Genomic DNA, 21134 nt, shown 5'->3' with positions numbered 1-21134 from the left:
CGAAGAGGAGTTAAATATACTATTTTAATATCTATCATTTAACTATATGATATTATTATATTTATAACAATTATTATTTTTCATTTATAAAAATATTTTAATTATATATTTAATCGAACCCGTGCAACGCACGGGTTTACCCCTAGTTTACAAGTAAAAGGAATGTTGAGTTGCTCACAATCAAGTATTTTGATGATGTGGCACTCTACAAGATAAGTTTACAATCTCTATTAAAAAACATTTTCATCATCTCCTTTAATTAAATCATTTTAATTTTAATTATCAATATATCAAATTATCAAGTTTACAATCTCTATTAAAAAACCTTTTCATCATCTCCTTTGATTAAATCATTTTAATTTTAATTATCTTTAATTAAATCATTTTAATTTTAATTATCAATATATCAAATTATCACTATATAACTTCTTAAAAGGGACCAACTAACTAAAATGAAAAATTATTAAATTAAAATGGACCAACTAATATATAAGATTTATATAACCACAAAATATTCATGACTATTGGAATTCTTTCAATACTAATACTAATAAAAAAAGGGATCATTATATTTCAAGCAAGTGAGTCACTTTGATATTCCAAACCTCTTTGATCAATCTCTTAAAGAGCTGAATTTAATAAAAAAAAAACGTGTGTCTCTCTTCATTGCAAGTTAATTGGTTCCTAAATGAATTAAAAGGGACCAATATAACCACAAAATATATTCTTTCAATACTAAGAGAAAAAAAAAGTGGTATGTGCTATGTATTATGATAGGTTTTTCTTTCAAATTCTAGAGCTAGAAAGTGGTATGAGCTAGAAAAACACTTTACTATAAAATGAGAAAGTTTAGTGACTAATAGGTTCACTCTCACTCTTTATAACCACCACCCCACATTCTTTTTCTACTTATTATTTCTAAATCTTAATAATTGATATTTTCACTCAATCTTTGAGCGTATTTCTACCATGGTGCTATGTATTGATATCCAACAATATTCATTTGTACTAATGTTTAGTTTTTGTTCTTCATGTGTAGGTTGAAAGAAATAATTTTTCACTACAATAGAATGTTAATGGATGAAAAGGCCGGTATACTCAATTACTCTTATCAAATTATATTGTTCATTTAAAAGTTATCTTTAAAATATATTTTTTATTATAACAATGATTGTAAGTAAACAATCTTATTTTTCTCATTTATTTATTGATATTGGTTGTTCATTTGTTATTGAGAACATAGAACGTTATATTATTTTAGTCTACTTACTCCAGATCCATGTGATAGAACCAGATGAAGAAAAATGTATTTACTAATTTATAAATTTTTTGTTTTAGTCATCATTTACTTTCTCCAAAATAACTCTTAGGTACGTATTCTTCAACTTTTAATAATGTCTTATGTTCTTTTCTTACTTTCCATGTATGCCTTCACTAATTTATTGATTTCTATGGCAGAATATTGACTAAAGTATCTATTGATTTTCATGCATCCTTACGAGAAATTTGTAAAACAAATAGTCACTCATATAAGAATATTTTATCATCTATTGTATATTCAGTTTCACCCTTTTATTATTTATCCATTTTGTATTTCATATTCTTCATATATGTTAATCCATATTTTTTATGGTTGGATATCTATTATATTGATCGGCCAAATTATATCTTGAAAATTGACATAACATCTTTTACTATTAAAAGGAAGCTTGAATTGTTTTTAGGCCTTCTTTGTGATGATGTGGCACCTCTAAGAGAATTTCTTACAAAAGAATATATCAATAATGAAAAATGAAAAATTTAATTAAAAGTGACCAACTAATATTATAAGACCTACAAATTTATATCTCGGTTATGGTTTAGAGAATATATCAATAATGATAAATGATAGTATATAATGTAATTGAGAAAAAACTGAATTGCGCCATATTATTTTTGCGTCCAACTTTACTAAAAAAATTTCTGATAAAAAATAAAATAAAAAAATCTTCCTTAGAGATTTTTTTTTAATAATATGCAATTTTACTAAAGTTATTGTATAACTATGAATATAATTTTATATTTGATACCGGACTTTTTAGAAAAGAGAATTGATAAATATGAGAACAATAACATGTTTATTATTGGTCCATAGAAGAAAAAATAATTGAAATCAGTTATGAGATTTATTTTATGCTTAATTGCAAATAATTTGAAACACCAATTAATAGTGTGACTTTTGATTATCTGCAAAAGAAACAGCACACTAAAATGAAAAGAATTAAACTTCATGTGTTATTGTGGTTTTTGCATAAAGAGATCTAATTTCTTATGCTATAAATTAACATTTGCATAGTTAATTTGTAAAAATATAATGCAATGATAACTAAACACTCATTACAATTAAATCTTATGACTGTTGGAATGCTTCTCAATGTAACCATGATCCTTATATAACTAATATCTATTCACATGTATCACATACTTTTTGTTTAGTCATGCTCTCTCATTTTTTGTATTTAAATTATTTTGTATGTTTTCTATGTATAGATATTTTAGCAAATTATTATGTCTATATATATGAATGTTATTCTATTTTCAATATCCATTTTTCATCTTTTTAAGGACTGAAGTTTAAAGATTGCTTTATGCAATAAATGTGGTCATTGCAGTGTGATGATTGTGGAGCACGTCCATTTGATCGGAAGTTTTCCTTCTATTTAAACCATGGATTTGATATGTTTTGTAAAAAAAAAAAAATGTATGTCTCAACTACATTAGAAATAATTTGAATGTATATGACCTATGCAAAAGTTTAGAAGTTAAAGGTTATAATTTATTTTACGACATATCTATAAGCGAACTTTAAATTGCTCTTATGTCTCATATTTTCTTATTCTTTTATGACCAATAATACATCGAAGATGAGTTAAATATGCTATTTTAATATCTATCATTTAACTATATAATATTATTATATTTATAACAATTATTATTTTTTATTTATAAAAATATTTTAATTATATAGTTAATCGAACCCGTGCAACGCACGGGTTTACCCCTAGTTATCTATATAGAACCGGAGTTAATAAATTGACTCATCATGTAATAAGATAAAACATATTCACACTGTGTATACTTTTGCCGCATAGTTGAGTTTAACATAATTTGATGTTTTCGAGTAAAATTAATTTTGTCTCAATAATTTATTTTTATATAAAGCTTGTATTTGAAACTTTTACTTGTATATTTGATTTTTAGCTTCATTTTTTTTAAACTCGGAAAAATCAAACATAAATTATTTTATATTCAAATTTTTACTTTGAGAAAAAATTTGGTCATTTTTATAAGAAACTTTGACCAATTTTTAAATATTTTTAATGTTTAATTTCACTTATTATGCTCTTATTTATTATGAGAGAATATTAAAAATAAGTAAGTTACTTGAATTAAGAGTAATTAAATAAGGGTATACATGGAATATATTTAAATTTATAAGAGTATTAAATGAAAATAACTATGTAAAATGTGTTTTCTTGGTTTGTATAATTTTTTCAATGTATTCCTTATAAAAAAGATTGAGGAAGTATTTTTTATTTATTTTTGGTTACAGGAGGGAGTATTTATTTATTATTAAAAGAGATCACTATTGGCACACTTTTTGAAATACTTTATTTAATGTAAGATGTATAGTCTCACTTTTAGAATAAATAAATTAATTAACGAATATTTTTAACGTGACTATCATGAAATTAATAATTTTTTTTTTTTGGTGAAAAAGTAAAACAAATTTTAGTATGAAATATCAAAACTTATAGTGTAAATAGAGTTTTACCCCCTGCAAAATAAGCTAATTTTGCATTACCCCTGCAAAAAAAAAAACTTGGGATTACCCCCCTGCAATATGAAGATTCTCTCTTTTTACCCCCTACTTGACAACTTGACATAGAATCTTTATTTTTTATGAGGTGACATGCATATGTGGCATTTTTTTCATTTTTATTTTTTTAATTTGCACATGTCATTTTTATTATTAAATAAATTGGTGACAAATATTTAAAAAATTCCACTTAATTAGTTTTTAGAAAAATAAAAAATATTGTGTCAAAAAAAATTATTAAAAATAAAATATGTTAATTCAAAAAGATATGTTAATCCATTGTTTCTAACGCAAAAAAAAAAAAAAAAGCAAAAAAAAAAAACTCACAATCTTTTCCTGTAACATAACACAAATCTTTCTCCTTCTCATTCTTCTTCTCAAAACTCAAAATTATTTTTTCTCTAACACAAACTCAGAATCCCAGAATCATTTTTCTCTAAAATAAAACCTAGAAATCCGCCGAATCACTCCGCCGAATTCGTCGAAACAAATGATTGATGAAGAACAAAGGCAGGAACTAGGAACCGGATTTCCTATAAAGGCAGAAACTGAGTTTTTGAATTTATGGGTTAGGGATTGAATTGATGGGATGAAGAATTGGGAAGAAGAATTATGTTTTTGGGTTAGGAAGAAATTGGGTTGTTGCAAAGGGATGAAGAATAGAAGAACAAAAGAAATTTATGATTATGTTTCTGGGTTTACCGAGATTGATTTTTGGAAGAAAAAAAATTGGGTTCTTTTTGAATTGTTGTTCTTGGTGGTGTTGATGATTTTGTTGATGTTGTTGTTGTTCTTGGTGGTGTTGATGTTGTTGTTCTTGTTGAATGATGAAAGTTATCGTGGTAGGGATGAAGGGGAAATTAGAAAATAATTTATTATTATTTTTTTAATTTTTAGTTTATTTAATAATAAAAATGACATGTGCAAATTAAAAAAAAAATTAAATGCCACATATGCATGCCACCTCATAAAAAATAAAGATTCTATGCCAAGTTGTCAAGCAGGGGGTAAAAAGAGAGAATCTTAATATTGCAGGGGGGTAATCCCAAGTTTTTTTTTTTTGCAGGGGGTAATGCAAAATTGGCTTATTTTGCAGGGGGGTAAAACCCTATTTACCCAAACTTATAATAATATTCAAAACCCAAATAAATTGACAGGAAAATACTCATTTTATATTAAAAAAAAAAAGAATATTCTCTAAACATGTTTTTGGATCAAATATTGTCCTCTAAACATTTACAATGACGTTATAGTGAGCTGGTATTTAACTACAACTAATTTTTAACTAACTTTTACTTTACATATATATGTTGTTTTTATTTTATTGTTGGATAAATATCCTCAAATTATTAAGTAAGTAGTTAAAAAACCCCTTAAAGCGAGATTTTTTCTTTATATATGTTGATTAGAAAATTTTAACTCCAAACTGTCTTTACGGATCTAGATTTGCTGCAGTAATTTATAAGACAATTTTTCAGTCTAACTTTTAAGAGTAAATTATCATGAATTGATCTTAACCACTAATTTAAATTAGACGACCGATATTATTACTGCATGAACACATTTACATTACACAGTTACATAGTTACTGCATTAAATTCTATATGATTCCTTTAAAACCTTGTAGGATCGATCTACCTAGCTTTAGCTAGACATAAAATCTGCATTCTCTTTAGCTTTTAATATTGGTCATTTCATTTGCTAACACATCTATCTCTGTGGAGTGTCTGTCCAATCATGTAATGTGATAAGCCCAACTAAGGAGATGTCGCACAAATAAAAGAAGGGTCATGTTAACTTGTGCCCTAAGGGCACATGTTAAGCTACCTAAAATAGAAATATAGTATTTAATGATACAAAGAATTTAATTTTTAGATAATTGAATACACCACAAGTTCAATAAATTTTTTCCACATTTATCTTCTTAACATGTGCCCTTAAGGGCACAAGTTAACATTCTCCATAAAAGAAAACCATTATGAAGGAAGAAGTTACACTTACACACATGAATGTAGAAAGAACATGGTACAACAAACAAAGACATAACTGAGTGAGCTTACGTGGTATTGTTAGAAGGACGACACCAAAAAGAAGGGCCATGTCTAAGGGTGAGGTATCATATTAGGTGGTGTGGTGGTACCCATAATTATTTTTCATGTTATAATGGTTTCTTTTCACTCAATTTATTATGGGTTATCCTGACCGGTATATCGGGTTACTGGTTAAGGAAACCAAAAAAAGAACTTTTTAAATTGAAAATAATATTTTTTAGACTTTCAAAACGTTGACTGCACAAAATTCAATGTCATATTACTATATTTGCTTCATTAAACAGTACTCCGACAGACACTGTTTAACATTTTCCATTTATTATTTGAATTTGCAATATTGAAGAAGACCTAAGCTACTACAAAAACTCCAAATAGAACGTCAAAAACTCTGTTAAAAAAAAACAAATAGTTTATAATGGATGAATTTATAATTTTATAATTGAAAAGTCAGTTTATTGAAAATAAGTTAGTTCAAGGCTGATTCAAGGATCAAACAACTCAAGAAAGAACTTTAGATCTAAAAGTTTAGGTTAAAAAATATCTAAAAAAATGCAATTTAATAATAAATATAAAATATGACATTTAAATTTTAAGTATATTTTAGTTTAATCGGTAAAATTGACGCAACAAATTCTTAAGACTAACGTCAAACCATTGGCCTTAACAATATTTAACTTTTTATTTATTTTTCATAAAGCTTGTTGTAATTATTTTTTATTTTATAAGATGTTATAATAAAATCTGCTTTAATCCTCTAATTATGTTGGTTCTGCCTTGAGCTAGTTGCTTGAATTAAGTGGCAGAGACAAAAATTATAGAGTCTATGCAAAATATTACATGTGACATAATATATAAATAATCTAATAAAAAATCTCAATTTTGATATGAACTAACTCCTAAAAATCTTCGTTTTGTCCTAAACTAATAACTCCTAAAACTACAAAGTTTTTTGTCAGGGCCCGGGCAACTACCCAGGCTTGCTGGGCCTTGGCTCCACCAATGGTTAATAAAATTAAAGGTTGAACTAACTTATAAATATGAATGAAAAATATATGTTTAATTAATATTTAATTTTTTTAAGTAAGATGAGAATAATCAGAAGAAAAGATGAAAAAACCATAAACTTTAAGATATAAGATAATTGAATTAAATTATCAAATTAAATTATAAGCTAATAAAAATAAGTTATAATAAGTGCATGAGAAAAATGTTATCAAACATCGGATTTTTTTTTCTTTCCAAAATGAATTTATAAATTATACATGGTATCAACCAATGCCTAATTACACACCGCTATTCACAAGATCGTCATGTCATTTGGGATCTTGTTGGAAAAAGAGCAACTAAAACATGGTAAGTTGGTAACATTGTACATAATTGTTAGAAGTCCCACATTGGCTAGAGATATGGCAAAGATAACCTTTATAAGTGTAGTGCAAACTTCAACTCTCAAGCTAGCTTTTGTGGTTGAGTATAGGCCTCTAAAATTCTAATATGGTATCAGAGCTTATCCTAGATCCATTTGTTGTTTGTTATGGAGACCTCCCATATTTGGGCCACCCGTTGTTGTTGATCCCACGTTCCAGCTTGTTCAGTTCTGGACGTGAGGGGGTGTGTTAGAAGTCCCACATTGGCTAGAGATATGGCAAAGATAGCCTTTATAAGTGTAGTGCAAACATCAACTCTCAAGCTAACTTTTGTGGTTGAGTATAGGCCTCTAAAATTCTAATAATAATGTTTTACGTACATAAGAGTCAACAATTTGATGAAATTGTCATATTCTTGTTTAAAATACAAACCATTATATTTTTTAATTATTAATATATTTAAGGATGTGAATTTATGATATCCAAAAAATCACTTCCTCACAAGTTCACGACTCTTCCCCAAGAACCTCCCATTTGTCCCACATTAAAGTGCCACTTTTTCCTTGTCACCTCTTTATCTCTAATTTACTATTTTTATGCTTACTTAGACTTAGATGCTGACCCAACCTAATACAACACTTTTGCCGTAACTTGTTTTTCCACTACCAATCTTGCCCTTCAAGCTCTCATATTTAATTTAATTTATACCCAATTCCATATGCTATATTCCTTTTTTTAATTAAAAAAGTTGGCTCCTACATTGTAGTTTATGATTTGTTTGCGAATAAAATGTGATGCAAAATAAAATAGTACGGAGCAGCATAATCTAATACAATGATTAACAAAATAAAATACCCTTCCTATAGGTAGTAACTATCCTAGATTCAATAGGTATTTTGTCAATACTATGTTGTCATTTTTGTACTAGTGGTACATATTTTATCAACAATCATTGGAGTGGTTTAATTTGTCATAATAACCACTAGGGTTGTAGAGTGATAGTTTGATGATAATTGAAGCAGGTGGTGATTAGAAACCATGGTTGTTTGAAAAGATAAGTGATTGGAAGGAGTTTTTTTTTTCAAGAGTAATGTTATGATAACACATTTTTGTTATATAAAGTGACACCATAATATAATTTTTTTTATACATTTATTTTCATACTATACTAGTGTGTCACTTTTGTGTAACAAAAGTGTGTTATCATAACATTACTCTTCTTTGGGTTGTCTAGAAATGACAAGTTAGGGTGGGATAGTGGGAGGGGAAGGTTAGACATGCCTAGGCATGGCAATGGGTACCCGCGGGTACGGTTTTTACCTTCCCCGTTCCCCATACCCGAATCATTGATAAATACCCGTTCCCCGCCCATTACCCGACGGGGATGAAAAATTGAACCCAATCCCCATCCCAAATGGGTTCGGGTATACCCAAATGGGTTCGGGTATCCCCGAACCTTGCTCTGCCCTGTTGAATCTTACCCGAACCCAAAATTTTCCTAAACGCTGACATACATACAATACAAAAAATTTCAAATAATAAAGTACAAACCAAAATTTCAATGCATTAAACATACAAATGAAATGATATTCCAAAATATCAAACCAAAATTATGAAAACCATAAAATAGTACCGGTACAAACCAATATTCCAAAATATAGTAATTTTATATAAACGGGCGGGTTCGGGGACGGGTTCGGGGTGGGTGCCAATATCTCCGTTACCCGCCCCATCCCCATGTTTTGAAATCGGGGAAAACCCAAACCCGAACCCAAACCCAGTCAAATCGGTTTTTCCCCGTCAAACTCGGGGTGGGTTCGGGCGGGTACCCGTGGGTACGGGTTCTGTTGCCATGCCTAGCACATGCCGCATGAGATTTTTTGCATGTGAGAAGGAGGGAGTTAACGAGTGATGTACTTTTGTTGGCTAATGTTGTTTTACATGTTCATGTTGATGAAAAATAGAGGTGGGCTCTTGATCCCATTGAAAGCTATTCGGTCAAAGAGCCTTGTCTTTTTTTGACCACATCGGTTCATGAGGATCCATCTAATTGCAAAGAAATTATGTGAAATAAATCATTATTTCTGAAAGCTTTGTCTTTTTGTGTGGAGTTTCTTTTATCTAGGCGTCGTATCCTAATGTTGAATTGTTGTTGTGTCCATAGGGTGCGGGGTTGAGGAGAATTCTACTCACTTGTTCTTTGATTGTAGAGTTTTTGGTGTAATTTGGTTTGTTATTCTTAATTGGTTGGTGGTTTCTTATGTTTTTTTTTCTTCTAACAATGTAATCCATCGTGCTATTCAATTTTGTGGCTTTCACTTATTTGCGAAAGAGGTCGTCTTGGTTTTTACCTTGTGTGTGTGGTTTGATGTTGGATTATCCGAAAAGAGAGAAATAATAGTTTATTTAATTAATGTTACACTTCAAAAAAATAAAAATAATGTGGAGTTACCTTTAGATCATTTGGTAGACAAAATTAAGCTAACGTTTTGGTGTTTTGGTGGTGGTTGAAGGGAAAAAAAAAAGGATTTAGTTTCAATATTCATTTGTGGTGATCTTAATTATTTGGTGTGTTTGGATTACTAAAACGTTAGCTTAATTTGGTGATCACTAAATACTATAAACTTTAAGCACTATCCTTAAAGATCAAATAAAATGGTCCCTTAAAAACATTTTTTGTTATTTAGTTTGTTTTTCGTATTTTGTTTGACAAACTTACAATGCTTCTTGTTGATGCATCGTGAGTTTGAGAGTAGGTATTAGATAATAAAATAATAGTCTATGTTATTGGGCCTGTTAGTTTAAAGTCCATTAGATTTTATTATATATTCTCCGGTAACCTTTTTGTAATAAAAAACTATTGGTATTCTATTGAAACTTCAACCCTCTTTCTCTTTTCCTACTATTTGTGTATTTTGATTCTAACAAGTTCTTTCTATTTTTATTGTATGTTATCTCTAGATTTATAGGCACTTCTTGCAGCATAGTTAGTAGGACTAGGAGTTCAAAACTCGAATGAAGCGGAATCTATGGCAGTTGTAAAATGGTTAAATACTACTATTAGTTTGATACATTGTACTACTTGGTTCTCAACACTCATCATAGAAATTCTTCAAGATTTGTTTCTCTTCACCAAAAGACACTTTAAAGTAAAAAAAGACATCATCTGATAATCATGTTTCCACGAGATAAAATTATGTCTAAAATATTTCAAATTCATTTCTGTTTTTTTTTTCCTCTAGTGCACGAAAGTATTATGGTAATGAATAGCCATTTATATAACACCATATAAAATATATGTATATTGGTTTAGGCTTATGAATGAATGTCCTGTATTATTAAGTATATCAGTTCAACTTATGGGTTCATTAAATTTCATAATTAGAAATTGAAACATGAGTCAAACCATTTCAATGAACATGAGTTAAATATTGTCCCCTCCATTTATATCTACTTGTTATTATATATTTATATATTTTGGGATGCCTAGCCCTTAGCTAGCATCTTTATGGTTTAAAAAAAAAATCTATTTTTATTTTTTGGTAAAATAAACACCGATATTTCCTTACATAGGCAAAAAGGTGAAATTTTCCAACAAAACACAAAGAAGCTCCCCATAAAGTGTCAAGTTTTGTCTCCATTAATAATTAAACATTAGAATAATCTCGTTAATGATGTAAGTTGTATAGTTTTGCGACAGAATTCGGGTAAGTACGATGAATGTAGAAGAATAGCTGCAACAATTGACAATGAATATTATAAGCACAGCATATGTCGAAATAGTTTTTCCAATATTGCTGTGAATTAGGAAATATACGTTCATGAAATTGTAACTAAATAACACTCCTCTTTATTAAAACAACCATTTACTAACTTCTATCTTTAAGAGAAATTAGTAGTATATTTCTGTTGGATATTTTCGAAAATATATTTGATAGGTTGTAATGGTTAATTTGAAATTCAAATTTACATTTTTGAAATCCTTTCAAAGATTGTGTCCTTCATCATTTGACATAAGTTTCTCTATAAATAGAGACACTTAGGAGGCAGGAAACATATAACAGAAATTATGTTTCCATGAGTTAGAATTCTGTCTAAAAAATATTTCTAAATATTTCTTCAATTCTCCAGTGCACGAGAGGAATTGTAAGAAACTTTATTCCGTACAATATCATTGATCGATATGCTTGATATGTGTATGCAATCCATGTCAAGGTTTCCAAAGTATCCTGAAGGGGATTCGCCGGTTAACCCTTTTGCATCCAGTTTATGGTGGGGGCAAATCGAACCTAAAGTTTAGTGTGATACACACGCTTTGGAATTTGTGCAATGTTCATCATGTCGTTTATCATCATCTTCTTGTTCGAGTATTTGCAGCAGTCCCCCAACACAAAATGTTCTAACAATATCATGATATGACATTGATGTGAGATTAATACTAATGTTCTAATCAATTTATGTAATTTTAATTGTATAAATAAATAGATTCATAATTTGAATTTTTCACAAGTAAAAAAACGATGATATTGCTCTTTGTCCTTCTAAATTTATTAGAATTACTCTGTGAGCTTTATTGGGAGATATTTTTTAGTAGTGCAAATCTTATCGGAAGATATCTTTCGATAGTGTAAATCTTGGGAGATATCTTCTGGTAGTGTATTTTCTAATATGAGTAATTCAGAGAGACGAAGAGCAACAAAACTTATGATTGTGGTTGTATCATGCATCAAGTTACTATAAAATAGAGGTGGTTTGCCTTTCCAACACAACACTTCACAATACCACCTTTCTTTTTTGACGTGAATAATCGGACAATGTTGCAACTAAAGAGCATATGAAGTACTCCTATGCTTGAATTGAAGCAAAAACTCTAATACCACTTGTTGGAAAGTCAGGAGAGTCAATACTGCATAAGCATAAGAGAAAGAGACGTCACATATCAACTTAAAATTTTCTTAAAACATTAGATATATAAACCTATTTTATATATCCAACATTTTATCTATATACAAGACGATATTAACCGCACACATTTAAAACTCAACTATTTTGTCCATTGCTTGATGTTTACCATTTCTTGTCACAACAATGCCAAGTTTAAAGGATATAGAAAAAAAAACTAAAAAAAGAAGTAAAAATGAAAAATGAAGATTGTAACACTAACACCTTCAGAGAATAACACCAAGCATGAAAAGAAAAAAAAATGCCAATGCTATTATTATTTCCCTACCTACTTTGAGTCATAGACCATGTGTCTCATAGCAATTTAAGAAAAGTAAAGGGTATCTAATGCCATTCTACACAAAAAAGCTTATGCTCATTGATTGTTGAAATTCTTGTTCCATGCAGTGGCATTTCTGTCAACAAAAATTACAGCTATGCAAGCTAAAGCCACACTGATGAAGGCTCAGAGTTAACGACTTAGCGTGTGTTTGGTTCTGCGGCGGAGAGAATTGATTTTGGCAGAATTGATTCTGTAAAATTGATTCTGGCCAAAATTGATTTTAAGCTGAAGTGGTTTATGTTTGGATATATTCATGAAAAAGTGAGTTGAACAAAAAATTTGAGTGTAAAAATCAATTCTAGAATCAGAAGCTACGATTTCTAGCTTCAAGTAGAATCAATTCTGGAGGCAGAATCAATTCTACTTTTGAGAAACCAAACAAGTCAAAATCAATTCTACACGTCCAGAATCAATTCTGGATGCTCCAGAATTGAAACCAAACATACACTTAGCGTGTAGGATTTGTCTAGTGAGTGCCACGGATGGATGGATGGATGGATAGGGATATGTGAACACAACTTCAAAGCAATACAAAGCACTGTTTTCTCTACTCAGTGGAAGTGGAACCCAACCTTTTTGGTTCTCTTCTCTTCTATATTATAATAATAATACTATACCAATTATTAGTTGGGTCAGTGATGATTGACGCTGAATTTAGTACGAGATCATAGTTCAATTCCCTGCAACTGCGATCAAGATGTGGCTAGAATCATTTGATGCCAGAAATGACTTCTAAATCAGATTAGACGATTCAGTGGATCAAATACAGGTGGTGAAAACAAAACAAAAAATAATAATACTATTATATTATATACTTTTTATTATATCAACAATGAGCATTTTGTTAAAATATTATTTATCTTTTTCTTTTTATATTTTATTTATTTATTTTTGAGTGGATAGTTGAAAAGAGATAATGGCCAATACCAGAAAACATTGTTGCTATCATATTCCTATTATCTGTCTTTTCCAAATTCTCCAATGAGTTCTTGCTTCTAACTTCTATGTCTTTCAACCTTCACTTTCTTTCTTTATTTCAAAACAAAACAACACATCCTTTGCAACAAAACACGCATTCCCTTGTTTCTGTTGTTTGGTTTTGGAAATCTCAGCTAAGAAACACACTACAAAGGTAGTGGTTGGTTGGTTTCTTCACTGTGTGTGTGATTTAGTAGCTCTAAAAAAAAAAAGAATCTTTATAGGTTTTTTTTTGGCCCTTCTTTTTTGTTCCACGTCTTGGTTTGGTGGTAACTTGTGGCTGACAAGATAACAACAAGTATCAATTTTTATGTTTGGAATTAGAAACTCTTAATGATTCTTTGATTCTTTTAAAGGCGTGTGTGAATTTGAATTTCATATTCTATAGTGTTGTTAGTGTTCTAAACTCTGAAGCTTGGATAAGATAGCATCTTATTCAAGCATGTTTCTTTTTCTATTCACCTTGAAAATTTAGTTGTTTTTTCAAGAATTACAAGGTGGTTTTTCTTCACTAATCACTACTTTATTTATTGAGCTTCCATCACAACTTGTGTGTGAAGAAGATTCTTTGGATTTGTAGTTAAGTTCTTGTGTTGGTTACTATTGTGGATGAGTTTGTTACATGTAATTGGTTTTGGTCTAAAAGTTGGGCATCTACTTTTAGTGCTATGTTGTTGGATTGTATCTGTAATTTATATCAACTGGTTCGTTAGTATGGACAATACAAAGATGGGATTTTCAGGAGATGGTGGAAAGATGTGGCTTAAATGGTGGGAGAAGATCTTAGGAAGTACATGTAAAATTCATCAACAGTATTATCAGTGTATTGGGTCTAAGAGAGTTAGGAGAGTTTTGTGGAGGAAATTGTTGTTGGCATGGGTTTTGATTTGGTTTATAGTGTCTTTGTGGATCTTTTGTTTTATGAATTTACAAGTTACTGAGAAGAGGAAAGAGACTTTAGCTAGTATGTGTGATGAAAGAGCTAGGATGTTACAAGATCAGTTTAATGTTAGTATGAATCATATTCAAGCTATGTCTATTCTCATCTCAACTTTTCATCATGCCAAAACTCCTTCTGCCATTGATCAGGTACATAATTTCTCTTCACTGTATTGCAATTAAGGATCTTATTCAATTGTGTACTATTTTTTTGTCTTCATCCTCTTGTACCCTAAAAAAGGAGGTCTAGTAATTTAGTGTTCAATCAAGGGGTAAGTAAAGTCTGACCATATATTGTTCTGGTGAGGATTTGAACTCGGGTTCTCCCAAATAATTTGTCCTTAATTGGAGCTCATTAACCATATATTGTATCTAGTCTATATTATAAGTCAGATACATTAGTTGTTCAATGAATCTAAAAAGTAACTTGTTTCTTATATTTAGGACCAGAGGGAGTATGTAGTAGCTTTATCTTTCGTTCTGATTTTCAATTTTTAAGTCTTCATTACAATCTGAATTTTTGTTTTTGAATAGAAATGCAGTGATTGTATATTTTTTTTCTCTGAATCCGATATCGGTAGTGTGATGTTAACAAATGAACAAAACATCTTTGGATATGCAGAAAACTTTTGCAAAGTATACAGAAAGAACTGCTTTTGAGAGGCCACTTACAAGTGGCGTTGCATATGCTGTAAGAGTGCTTCAATCCGAAAGGGAACAATTTGAGAAGCAACAAGGGTGGAGTATTAAGAGGATGGATACTTTGGAACAGAATCCGGTTCATGAGGATGATTATGTCGCAGATGCATTGGAACCATCCCCTATTCATGAAGAATATGCTCCTGTTATCTTTGCACAGGATACAATTTCACACGTCATATCTATCGACGTGCTTTCTGGGAAGGTAATTTTCTTGTGAGATTAAATGTGGAGTTATAGTTTATACTTTGTCTTTGCTGTTGTTAACTTGTTCATCAACAGGAAGACCGTGAAAATGTGTTGCGTGCAAGAGAATCAGGCAAAGGGGTTTTAACCGCTCCTTTCAGGTTGTTGAAAACAAATCGTTTAGGGGTTATCCTCACATTTGCTGTTTATAAGAGAGATCTTCCATCAAATGCTACCCCAAATGAAAGGATTCAAGCAACTGATGGGTGTGTATACGTTTTGGAATTTGTTAATGGTCTATCTAGATTCACTTATTTGAGCTTATCTACTTGCATAAGAACTTGTGAGATTGTTTTTTGAGAGCTTATGGGAACAAATTATGACATGAATATAATTTGTTTTCAGCGTATTTTCATAAGCTATCGTAGATGACTTATGAAAATAGCTTAAAGCATATATGAAAATGGTTTGACTTTATTTTATCTTTTGGTATAGATATAGCTTATAAATAAAACACTTATATGATTAGCGTTTATGCTTTAAGTGCTTCATATCTAAACTAGTTAACTTCTAGTTCAAGTAAATAATTTAGTACAACTTTAAACTACTTAATGTTATTGAGAAGCTTTCTAATGTTTTAAATAATTGCTATGCAGGTATCTTGGTGGAGTGTTTGAAATAGAGTCATTAGTGGAGAAATTGCTTCAGCAACTTGCTAGCAAGCAAACCGTTCTCGTTAATGTGTATGATACAACAAATCGCACACAACCAATTCCTATGTATGGTTCTGATGTATCAGGTGATGAGTTCTATCATGTGAGCTTTCTTAACTTTGGAGATCCTTTCAGGAAACATGAGATGCACTGCAGGTAAAAGATATGCCGCAGATTTTTTTTTTCTTTCAATTATTTATTAGTTGTTTGATTGATTGAACTGTAATGATATTTTAAGTTTTATGATGCTGATGCAGGTTCAAACAGAAACCACCATGGCCATGGATGGCAATGGGTACATCGATCGGAATTCTTGTTATTGCACTCCTTGTTGGACATATATTTCACGTAACTGTGAATCGAATTGCTAATGTAGAAGATGATTACCTCAAGATGATTGAACTTAAGAGACGAGCCGAGGCAGCTGATGTTGCTAAATCCCAAGTATGTGATTTTTTGCTGTCACTTTTAAGTTTTTATTTATTCAAGCTTCAGTTAAACCAATCATATAAGCTGAATCAATTATCAACACTGCAGTTCCTTGCTACTGTTTCGCACGAGATCAGAACTCCAATGAATGGTGTTTTAGGTGAGTTGAAAACTCACTTTCTATTACATAATATATCCGAAGTATACCCACAGCTTTTTCGTCCATGACCGTGCTCTTAAATTGGATTTTCAGGGATGATGAATATGCTAATGGACACTGATCTAGATGTAACACAACAAGAATATGTCAGAACGGCGCAAGGCAGTGGAAAAGCTCTAGTGTCAATTATAAATGAAGTCTTGGACCAGGCAAAGATTGAATCTGGTAAACTAGAGCTTGAGGCTGTGCTGTTCGATATACGAGCAATTATGGATGATGTGTTATCACTATTTTCTGAGAAATCTCAAGGAAAAGGAGTAGAGGTAAAATAAAATATATTTGTCTATTTTTCCGATGTACTTCTATTGCCATGTTGAAATGTCCAGAATCATAACTTAATAGGCTTTTCATGTTTTTTTTTTTTGGGAGCAAAGTTAGCAGTTTACGTCTCGGATCAGGTTCCTCGACAGCTTATAGGTGATCCAGGACGGTTTCGACAAATAATTACGAATCTCATGGGTAACTCAATTAAGGTAAGATAACAGCATTAAGTCCTATTAACCCTCTTTAAACTCATTCATTTTGTATACTGAATTACGAAGTTGTGTTGCAGTTCACCGACAAAGGGCATATCTTCGTCACTATCTATCTTGTTGAAGAGGTTTTCCATTCAATAGAAGTTGAGAGGGAATCCACTTCAAAAGATACAAAAGATACGTTGAGTGGTTTCCCAATTGCTGATGCTCGCCGGAGCTGGGAAGGATTCCAAGCTTTTAGTCATGAAGGACCTCTTGGTTCTTTCTCATCCTCCTCCAACGATTTCATCAATTTGATTGTATCGGTTGAGGATACAGGCGACGGTATTCCTCTAGAGTCTCAGCCGAAAATATTCACTCCGTTCATGCAGGTAGGTCCATCTATCTCAAGAAAACACGGGGGAACCGGTATTGGTTTAAGCATTAGCAAGTGTTTGGTTGGCCTTATGAATGGAGAAATCGGATTTGTGAGTGAACCGAAGATTGGAAGCACTTTCACATTTACTGCTGTTTTCACCAATGCATGTCCTAATTCAAATGAGTTGAATAAGACTCAGCAAATCAACAACCAACCTCATCCTGCATCCTCAGAGTTTCTTGGTATGGCTGCACTAGTTATTGATCCGAGACCTGTTCGAGCTGAAGTGTCAAGATATCACATCCAAAGGCTCGGCGTTCAAGTCGAAATAGTTTCAGATTTGAAACAAGGTTTGTCCGCCGTAACCGATGGGAATGTAGCTATCAATATGGTCCTGATTGAACAAGAGGTTTGGGAAAGAGACTCAACCATGTCATCACACTTTGTGAATAACATTAGGAAAATTGCTGAAGTTGATAAAGGAATTCCTCCAAAACTATTCATTCTTGTTAATTCTAGTAGTTCTTTTAAAGCTAGTTCTGCGACATCGTGTGTTTATAATCCAACGGTCGTCACAAAACCTTTGAGAGCAAGTATGCTAGCTGCTTCACTACAAAGAGCAATGGGTGTTGGGAACAAAGGGAATCCTCGAAACGGAGAACATCAAGCTTTGTCTCTCAACCATCTTCTCTCTGGGCGAAAGATTCTTATTGTAGATGATAATAGTGTGAATCGTACGGTAGCTGCTGGCGCTTTAAAAAAATATGGAGCTGGTGTGGTTTGCGTAAGCAGTGGAATCGAAGCCATCACTATGCTGACGCCACCCCATGAGTTTGACGCGTGTTTTATGGATATTCAAATGCCTGAAATGGATGGGTATGCATCTTAAATTCTTTCTAATTATTGTCTGGAATTAAATTCGAAATCGGAAATATCATTAAAAACTCTTTCTAGGATGAAAATGGATTACCTGCAGTCATACATTCACATTTTTGTGAATTTGAACGTTTTGATCTTGATTAGACGATTCACATTCTGACTTTGTCTTTTGGACCTATTTTGTAAAGTTGGAATACAATTATACAATCTGTCTGATTAAAGATCGGACGGCTGAGATCATGTGAACACGTGAGTATGTGACTATTCAAGTGCAGGGAATCCATTTGCAAAACTTAGCAAACTCTTCGAATTACACCGAAAACAATCCATGTATAAAATAACACATATCATTCTATATTAGAACAAAGATAGCTTATACACAACCATTTTCCAACAGGTTTGAAGCTACAAAAAAAATTCGAGACAAAGAATTGTCTGTTCATCTACCGATTTTGGCTATGACCGCAGACGTAATCCAGGCTACGCACGAGCAATGTTTAAAGCATGGAATGGATGGATATGTTTCAAAACCATTTGAAGCAGAACAACTTTATAGAGAGGTTTCAAAGTTTTTCCAATCATCTTGAGAAAGAATATAAAAAGCTGTTATAAACCAAACAATGGAAGGATCAGCGTCCTCGTTAGGTCGTAGATGTGAATATATAGGTTCAGAAATCTCTGCAGTTCATAGTAAGTTCATTTCAACAGTTATGAAAATTGCATATATAAATAGTACTTATTTTATCTATATAATAAATACTTGCATATTTGATGGACGTGGTGTATATTATAGATCAGATACATTAGTTATTCAATTAACCTAAAAATTCAGCTGTTTCTTATAGTTGTGTTTTATTGTGGCAGGAAATGTACATAGGAGAAAAAGTCTCATTGATTCTTGTAGGTCATCTAAATTCACTCTGTTCCATGGTAACTGCAAATTGGAAGTGAATGAGAGGGAATTAGTAATATTTTGTCTCATGATATTGTACATGTAATATTAGTACTCACATACATTACTCTAATAACCTTAGTTTATTATGTGTATTGATGTATATGATTATATGTATATTGAGATTGATTGAATCCATTTAGAGAAAGAAATTAGGTTGTTGGTGACAATAGGTGATGAAGTGAAACATACACTATAGTCCATGTGAATTGCAATAATCAAGGTAGTTCATGACTGGCCCTACCAGCTTTGCTTCCTTTGGCTTTCAGACATGTAAATGACAGTTGTAATATTTGAGTGATCCACAATTTTTTTGGCCCATTTGTACTTTTTCACTTTTTGATTTATTTTCATTTGCTTTTTATTTTTGATTTAGTTCATTTGCTTTTTATTTATTTGTTTATTTAAATTTAAATTAATGAGGTTACTGAGGTTAAAGTTTTCAGAAAACACTAAGGCCCATGGGCTTCAGCCCTCTTTATGCCCTAAAAGAAAAAGAAAGAGGAAACACTAAAACACTTTTTACTTTATAAAAACATCTTACGATATAAAATTGTTCAGTATCTTAAAAGTTTGTATTGTTTTCAACATTTATTTTTTTACAAGGTGTTAACTATCAAATCCAAGAAATTGCAATGATGTTATCTACCAAAATAGACGCGTTAAACATCACCCTCTAAATAAAATGTTATTCATCAATTTCTAAATACTCCAAGTAGTAGCTAACCAAACCAAATGTTGTTAACCAAATTAGTTGCGAAAGATTTGAGTAGTATACTCAAGGTCATAGGTTCAATTCTCAACTCCATTAAAGAAAAAAAAAACCATTTTTTTTAATGACAAATTATTAGTTATCAGTAATATAGTACAATGTTAGGTTAGTTATCAGAACTTAAAGCTTAGACCTTAAACTTCTTAACCCCTAGCTCAACTAGGTTAATCGGTCCAGTTGAGCTAGTCATGTCATCCGCCACCCCAACCAAACCAAATGTCTAACTTTCAAAACTCTTTATGGAACTAACATGTTACCTAAAGAAGTTAAATGACACAAATCTTCCTCTCTTATATTAATGTTACATCCCAATTCCCAACCAATTGAACACAGCAGCCCACACAGATCGTGTAACAGTGCAATTATAAACCACGCTTATGTTAAAAATCACCAATTTTTTGAGTAATAGGAATGTCATTTTTAATTTTAACCAAATTTTGAAATAAGGTACCAAAATTTTATTTTAGATAAACAGACACCAAAATTTGCATTTAAAGGAAAACAAAGTTTGCCGACAAATTGGACAATGACTCTTCTTCATCGTCAGATAGTTTTTGTTTTGACGTGCCACGCATATGCAATGAATATATGTAACGTTAGAAGTATAAACAACAAGAAGTCGATATGTCCGAGTGGTTAAGGAGACAGACTTGAAATCTGTTGGGCTTCGCCCGCGCAGGTTCGAACCCTGCTGTCGACGTTTTTATAATTTTGACAATTATTTTCCTTATTTCGATTGTAGAAGTTGCTTGTTGGTTTTTTCTGTTTTATTGTTTATTTATTATTAAGGAGTTGGAGACATGCACATTTTTATCACCATTATAAAATAACAAAAAGTTTATCAGACCAAAATTAATTAAAATAACATGCTTATCTTTCTACAACTTTCGAATCAACTTATATATGAAAAAGACAACCACAAAATTCAGCTTGGTCTTTCAGAAATGACAAGCACAACTTTTACTTATTTAG

At 31.2% G+C, this 21134-nt stretch overlaps 1 protein-coding gene and 1 non-coding gene across 3 annotated transcripts; both read left to right on the top strand.

The window, feature by feature from the left end:
- Positions 1–13420: 13420 nt before the first annotated feature.
- On the top strand, positions 13421–19711 carry LOC123908594 (histidine kinase 3). Of its 2 annotated transcripts, XM_045959277.1 has the most exons (11): positions 13421–14628; positions 15101–15382; positions 15460–15629; positions 16020–16232; positions 16334–16520; positions 16614–16665; positions 16759–16988; positions 17100–17198; positions 17279–18435; positions 18836–19128; positions 19303–19711. In XM_045959277.1, the coding sequence occupies exons 1-10, from the start codon at positions 14149–14151 to the stop codon at positions 19023–19025; spliced, it is 3060 nt and encodes a 1019-aa protein (XP_045815233.1). In that variant the 5' UTR covers positions 13421–14148; the 3' UTR covers positions 19026–19128; positions 19303–19711. The 2 variants fall into 2 exon arrangements, with proteins under 2 accessions (XP_045815233.1, XP_045815232.1); XM_045959276.1 differs by having other exon boundaries at positions 13482–14628; positions 16334–16665.
- A 1069-nt stretch (positions 19712–20780) lies between these two features.
- TRNAS-UGA lies at positions 20781–20862 on the top strand. The gene has a single exon. It is a non-coding gene; the product is annotated as a tRNA-Ser (tRNA).
- The last annotated feature ends 272 nt before the right edge of the window (positions 20863–21134 follow it).

The sequence above is a fragment of the Trifolium pratense genome, linkage group LG2, assembly GCF_020283565.1.
Source record: "Trifolium pratense cultivar HEN17-A07 linkage group LG2, ARS_RC_1.1, whole genome shotgun sequence".
In the NCBI taxonomy this organism is placed as follows: domain Eukaryota; kingdom Viridiplantae; phylum Streptophyta; class Magnoliopsida; order Fabales; family Fabaceae; genus Trifolium; species Trifolium pratense.
Note: the sequence above shows the minus strand (reverse complement) of the source record. Positions and strands in the feature narration are given on the sequence as shown.

What these genes read in the sequence shown, in the direction of transcription:
- LOC123908594 (XM_045959276.1), top strand. Translation starts at nt 14,149, where the DNA reads ATGAGTTTGTTACATGTAATTGGTTTTGGTCTAAAAGTTGGGCATCTA. An exon ending in TCGACGTGCTTTCTGGGAAG is followed by an intron (nt 15,383 to 15,459) that starts GTAATTTTCTTG and finishes GTTCATCAACAG; the next exon opens with GAAGACCGTGAAAATGTGTT. An exon ending in CTCAAGGAAAAGGAGTAGAG is followed by an intron (nt 16,989 to 17,099) that starts GTAAAATAAAAT and finishes TTGGGAGCAAAG; the next exon opens with TTAGCAGTTTACGTCTCGGA.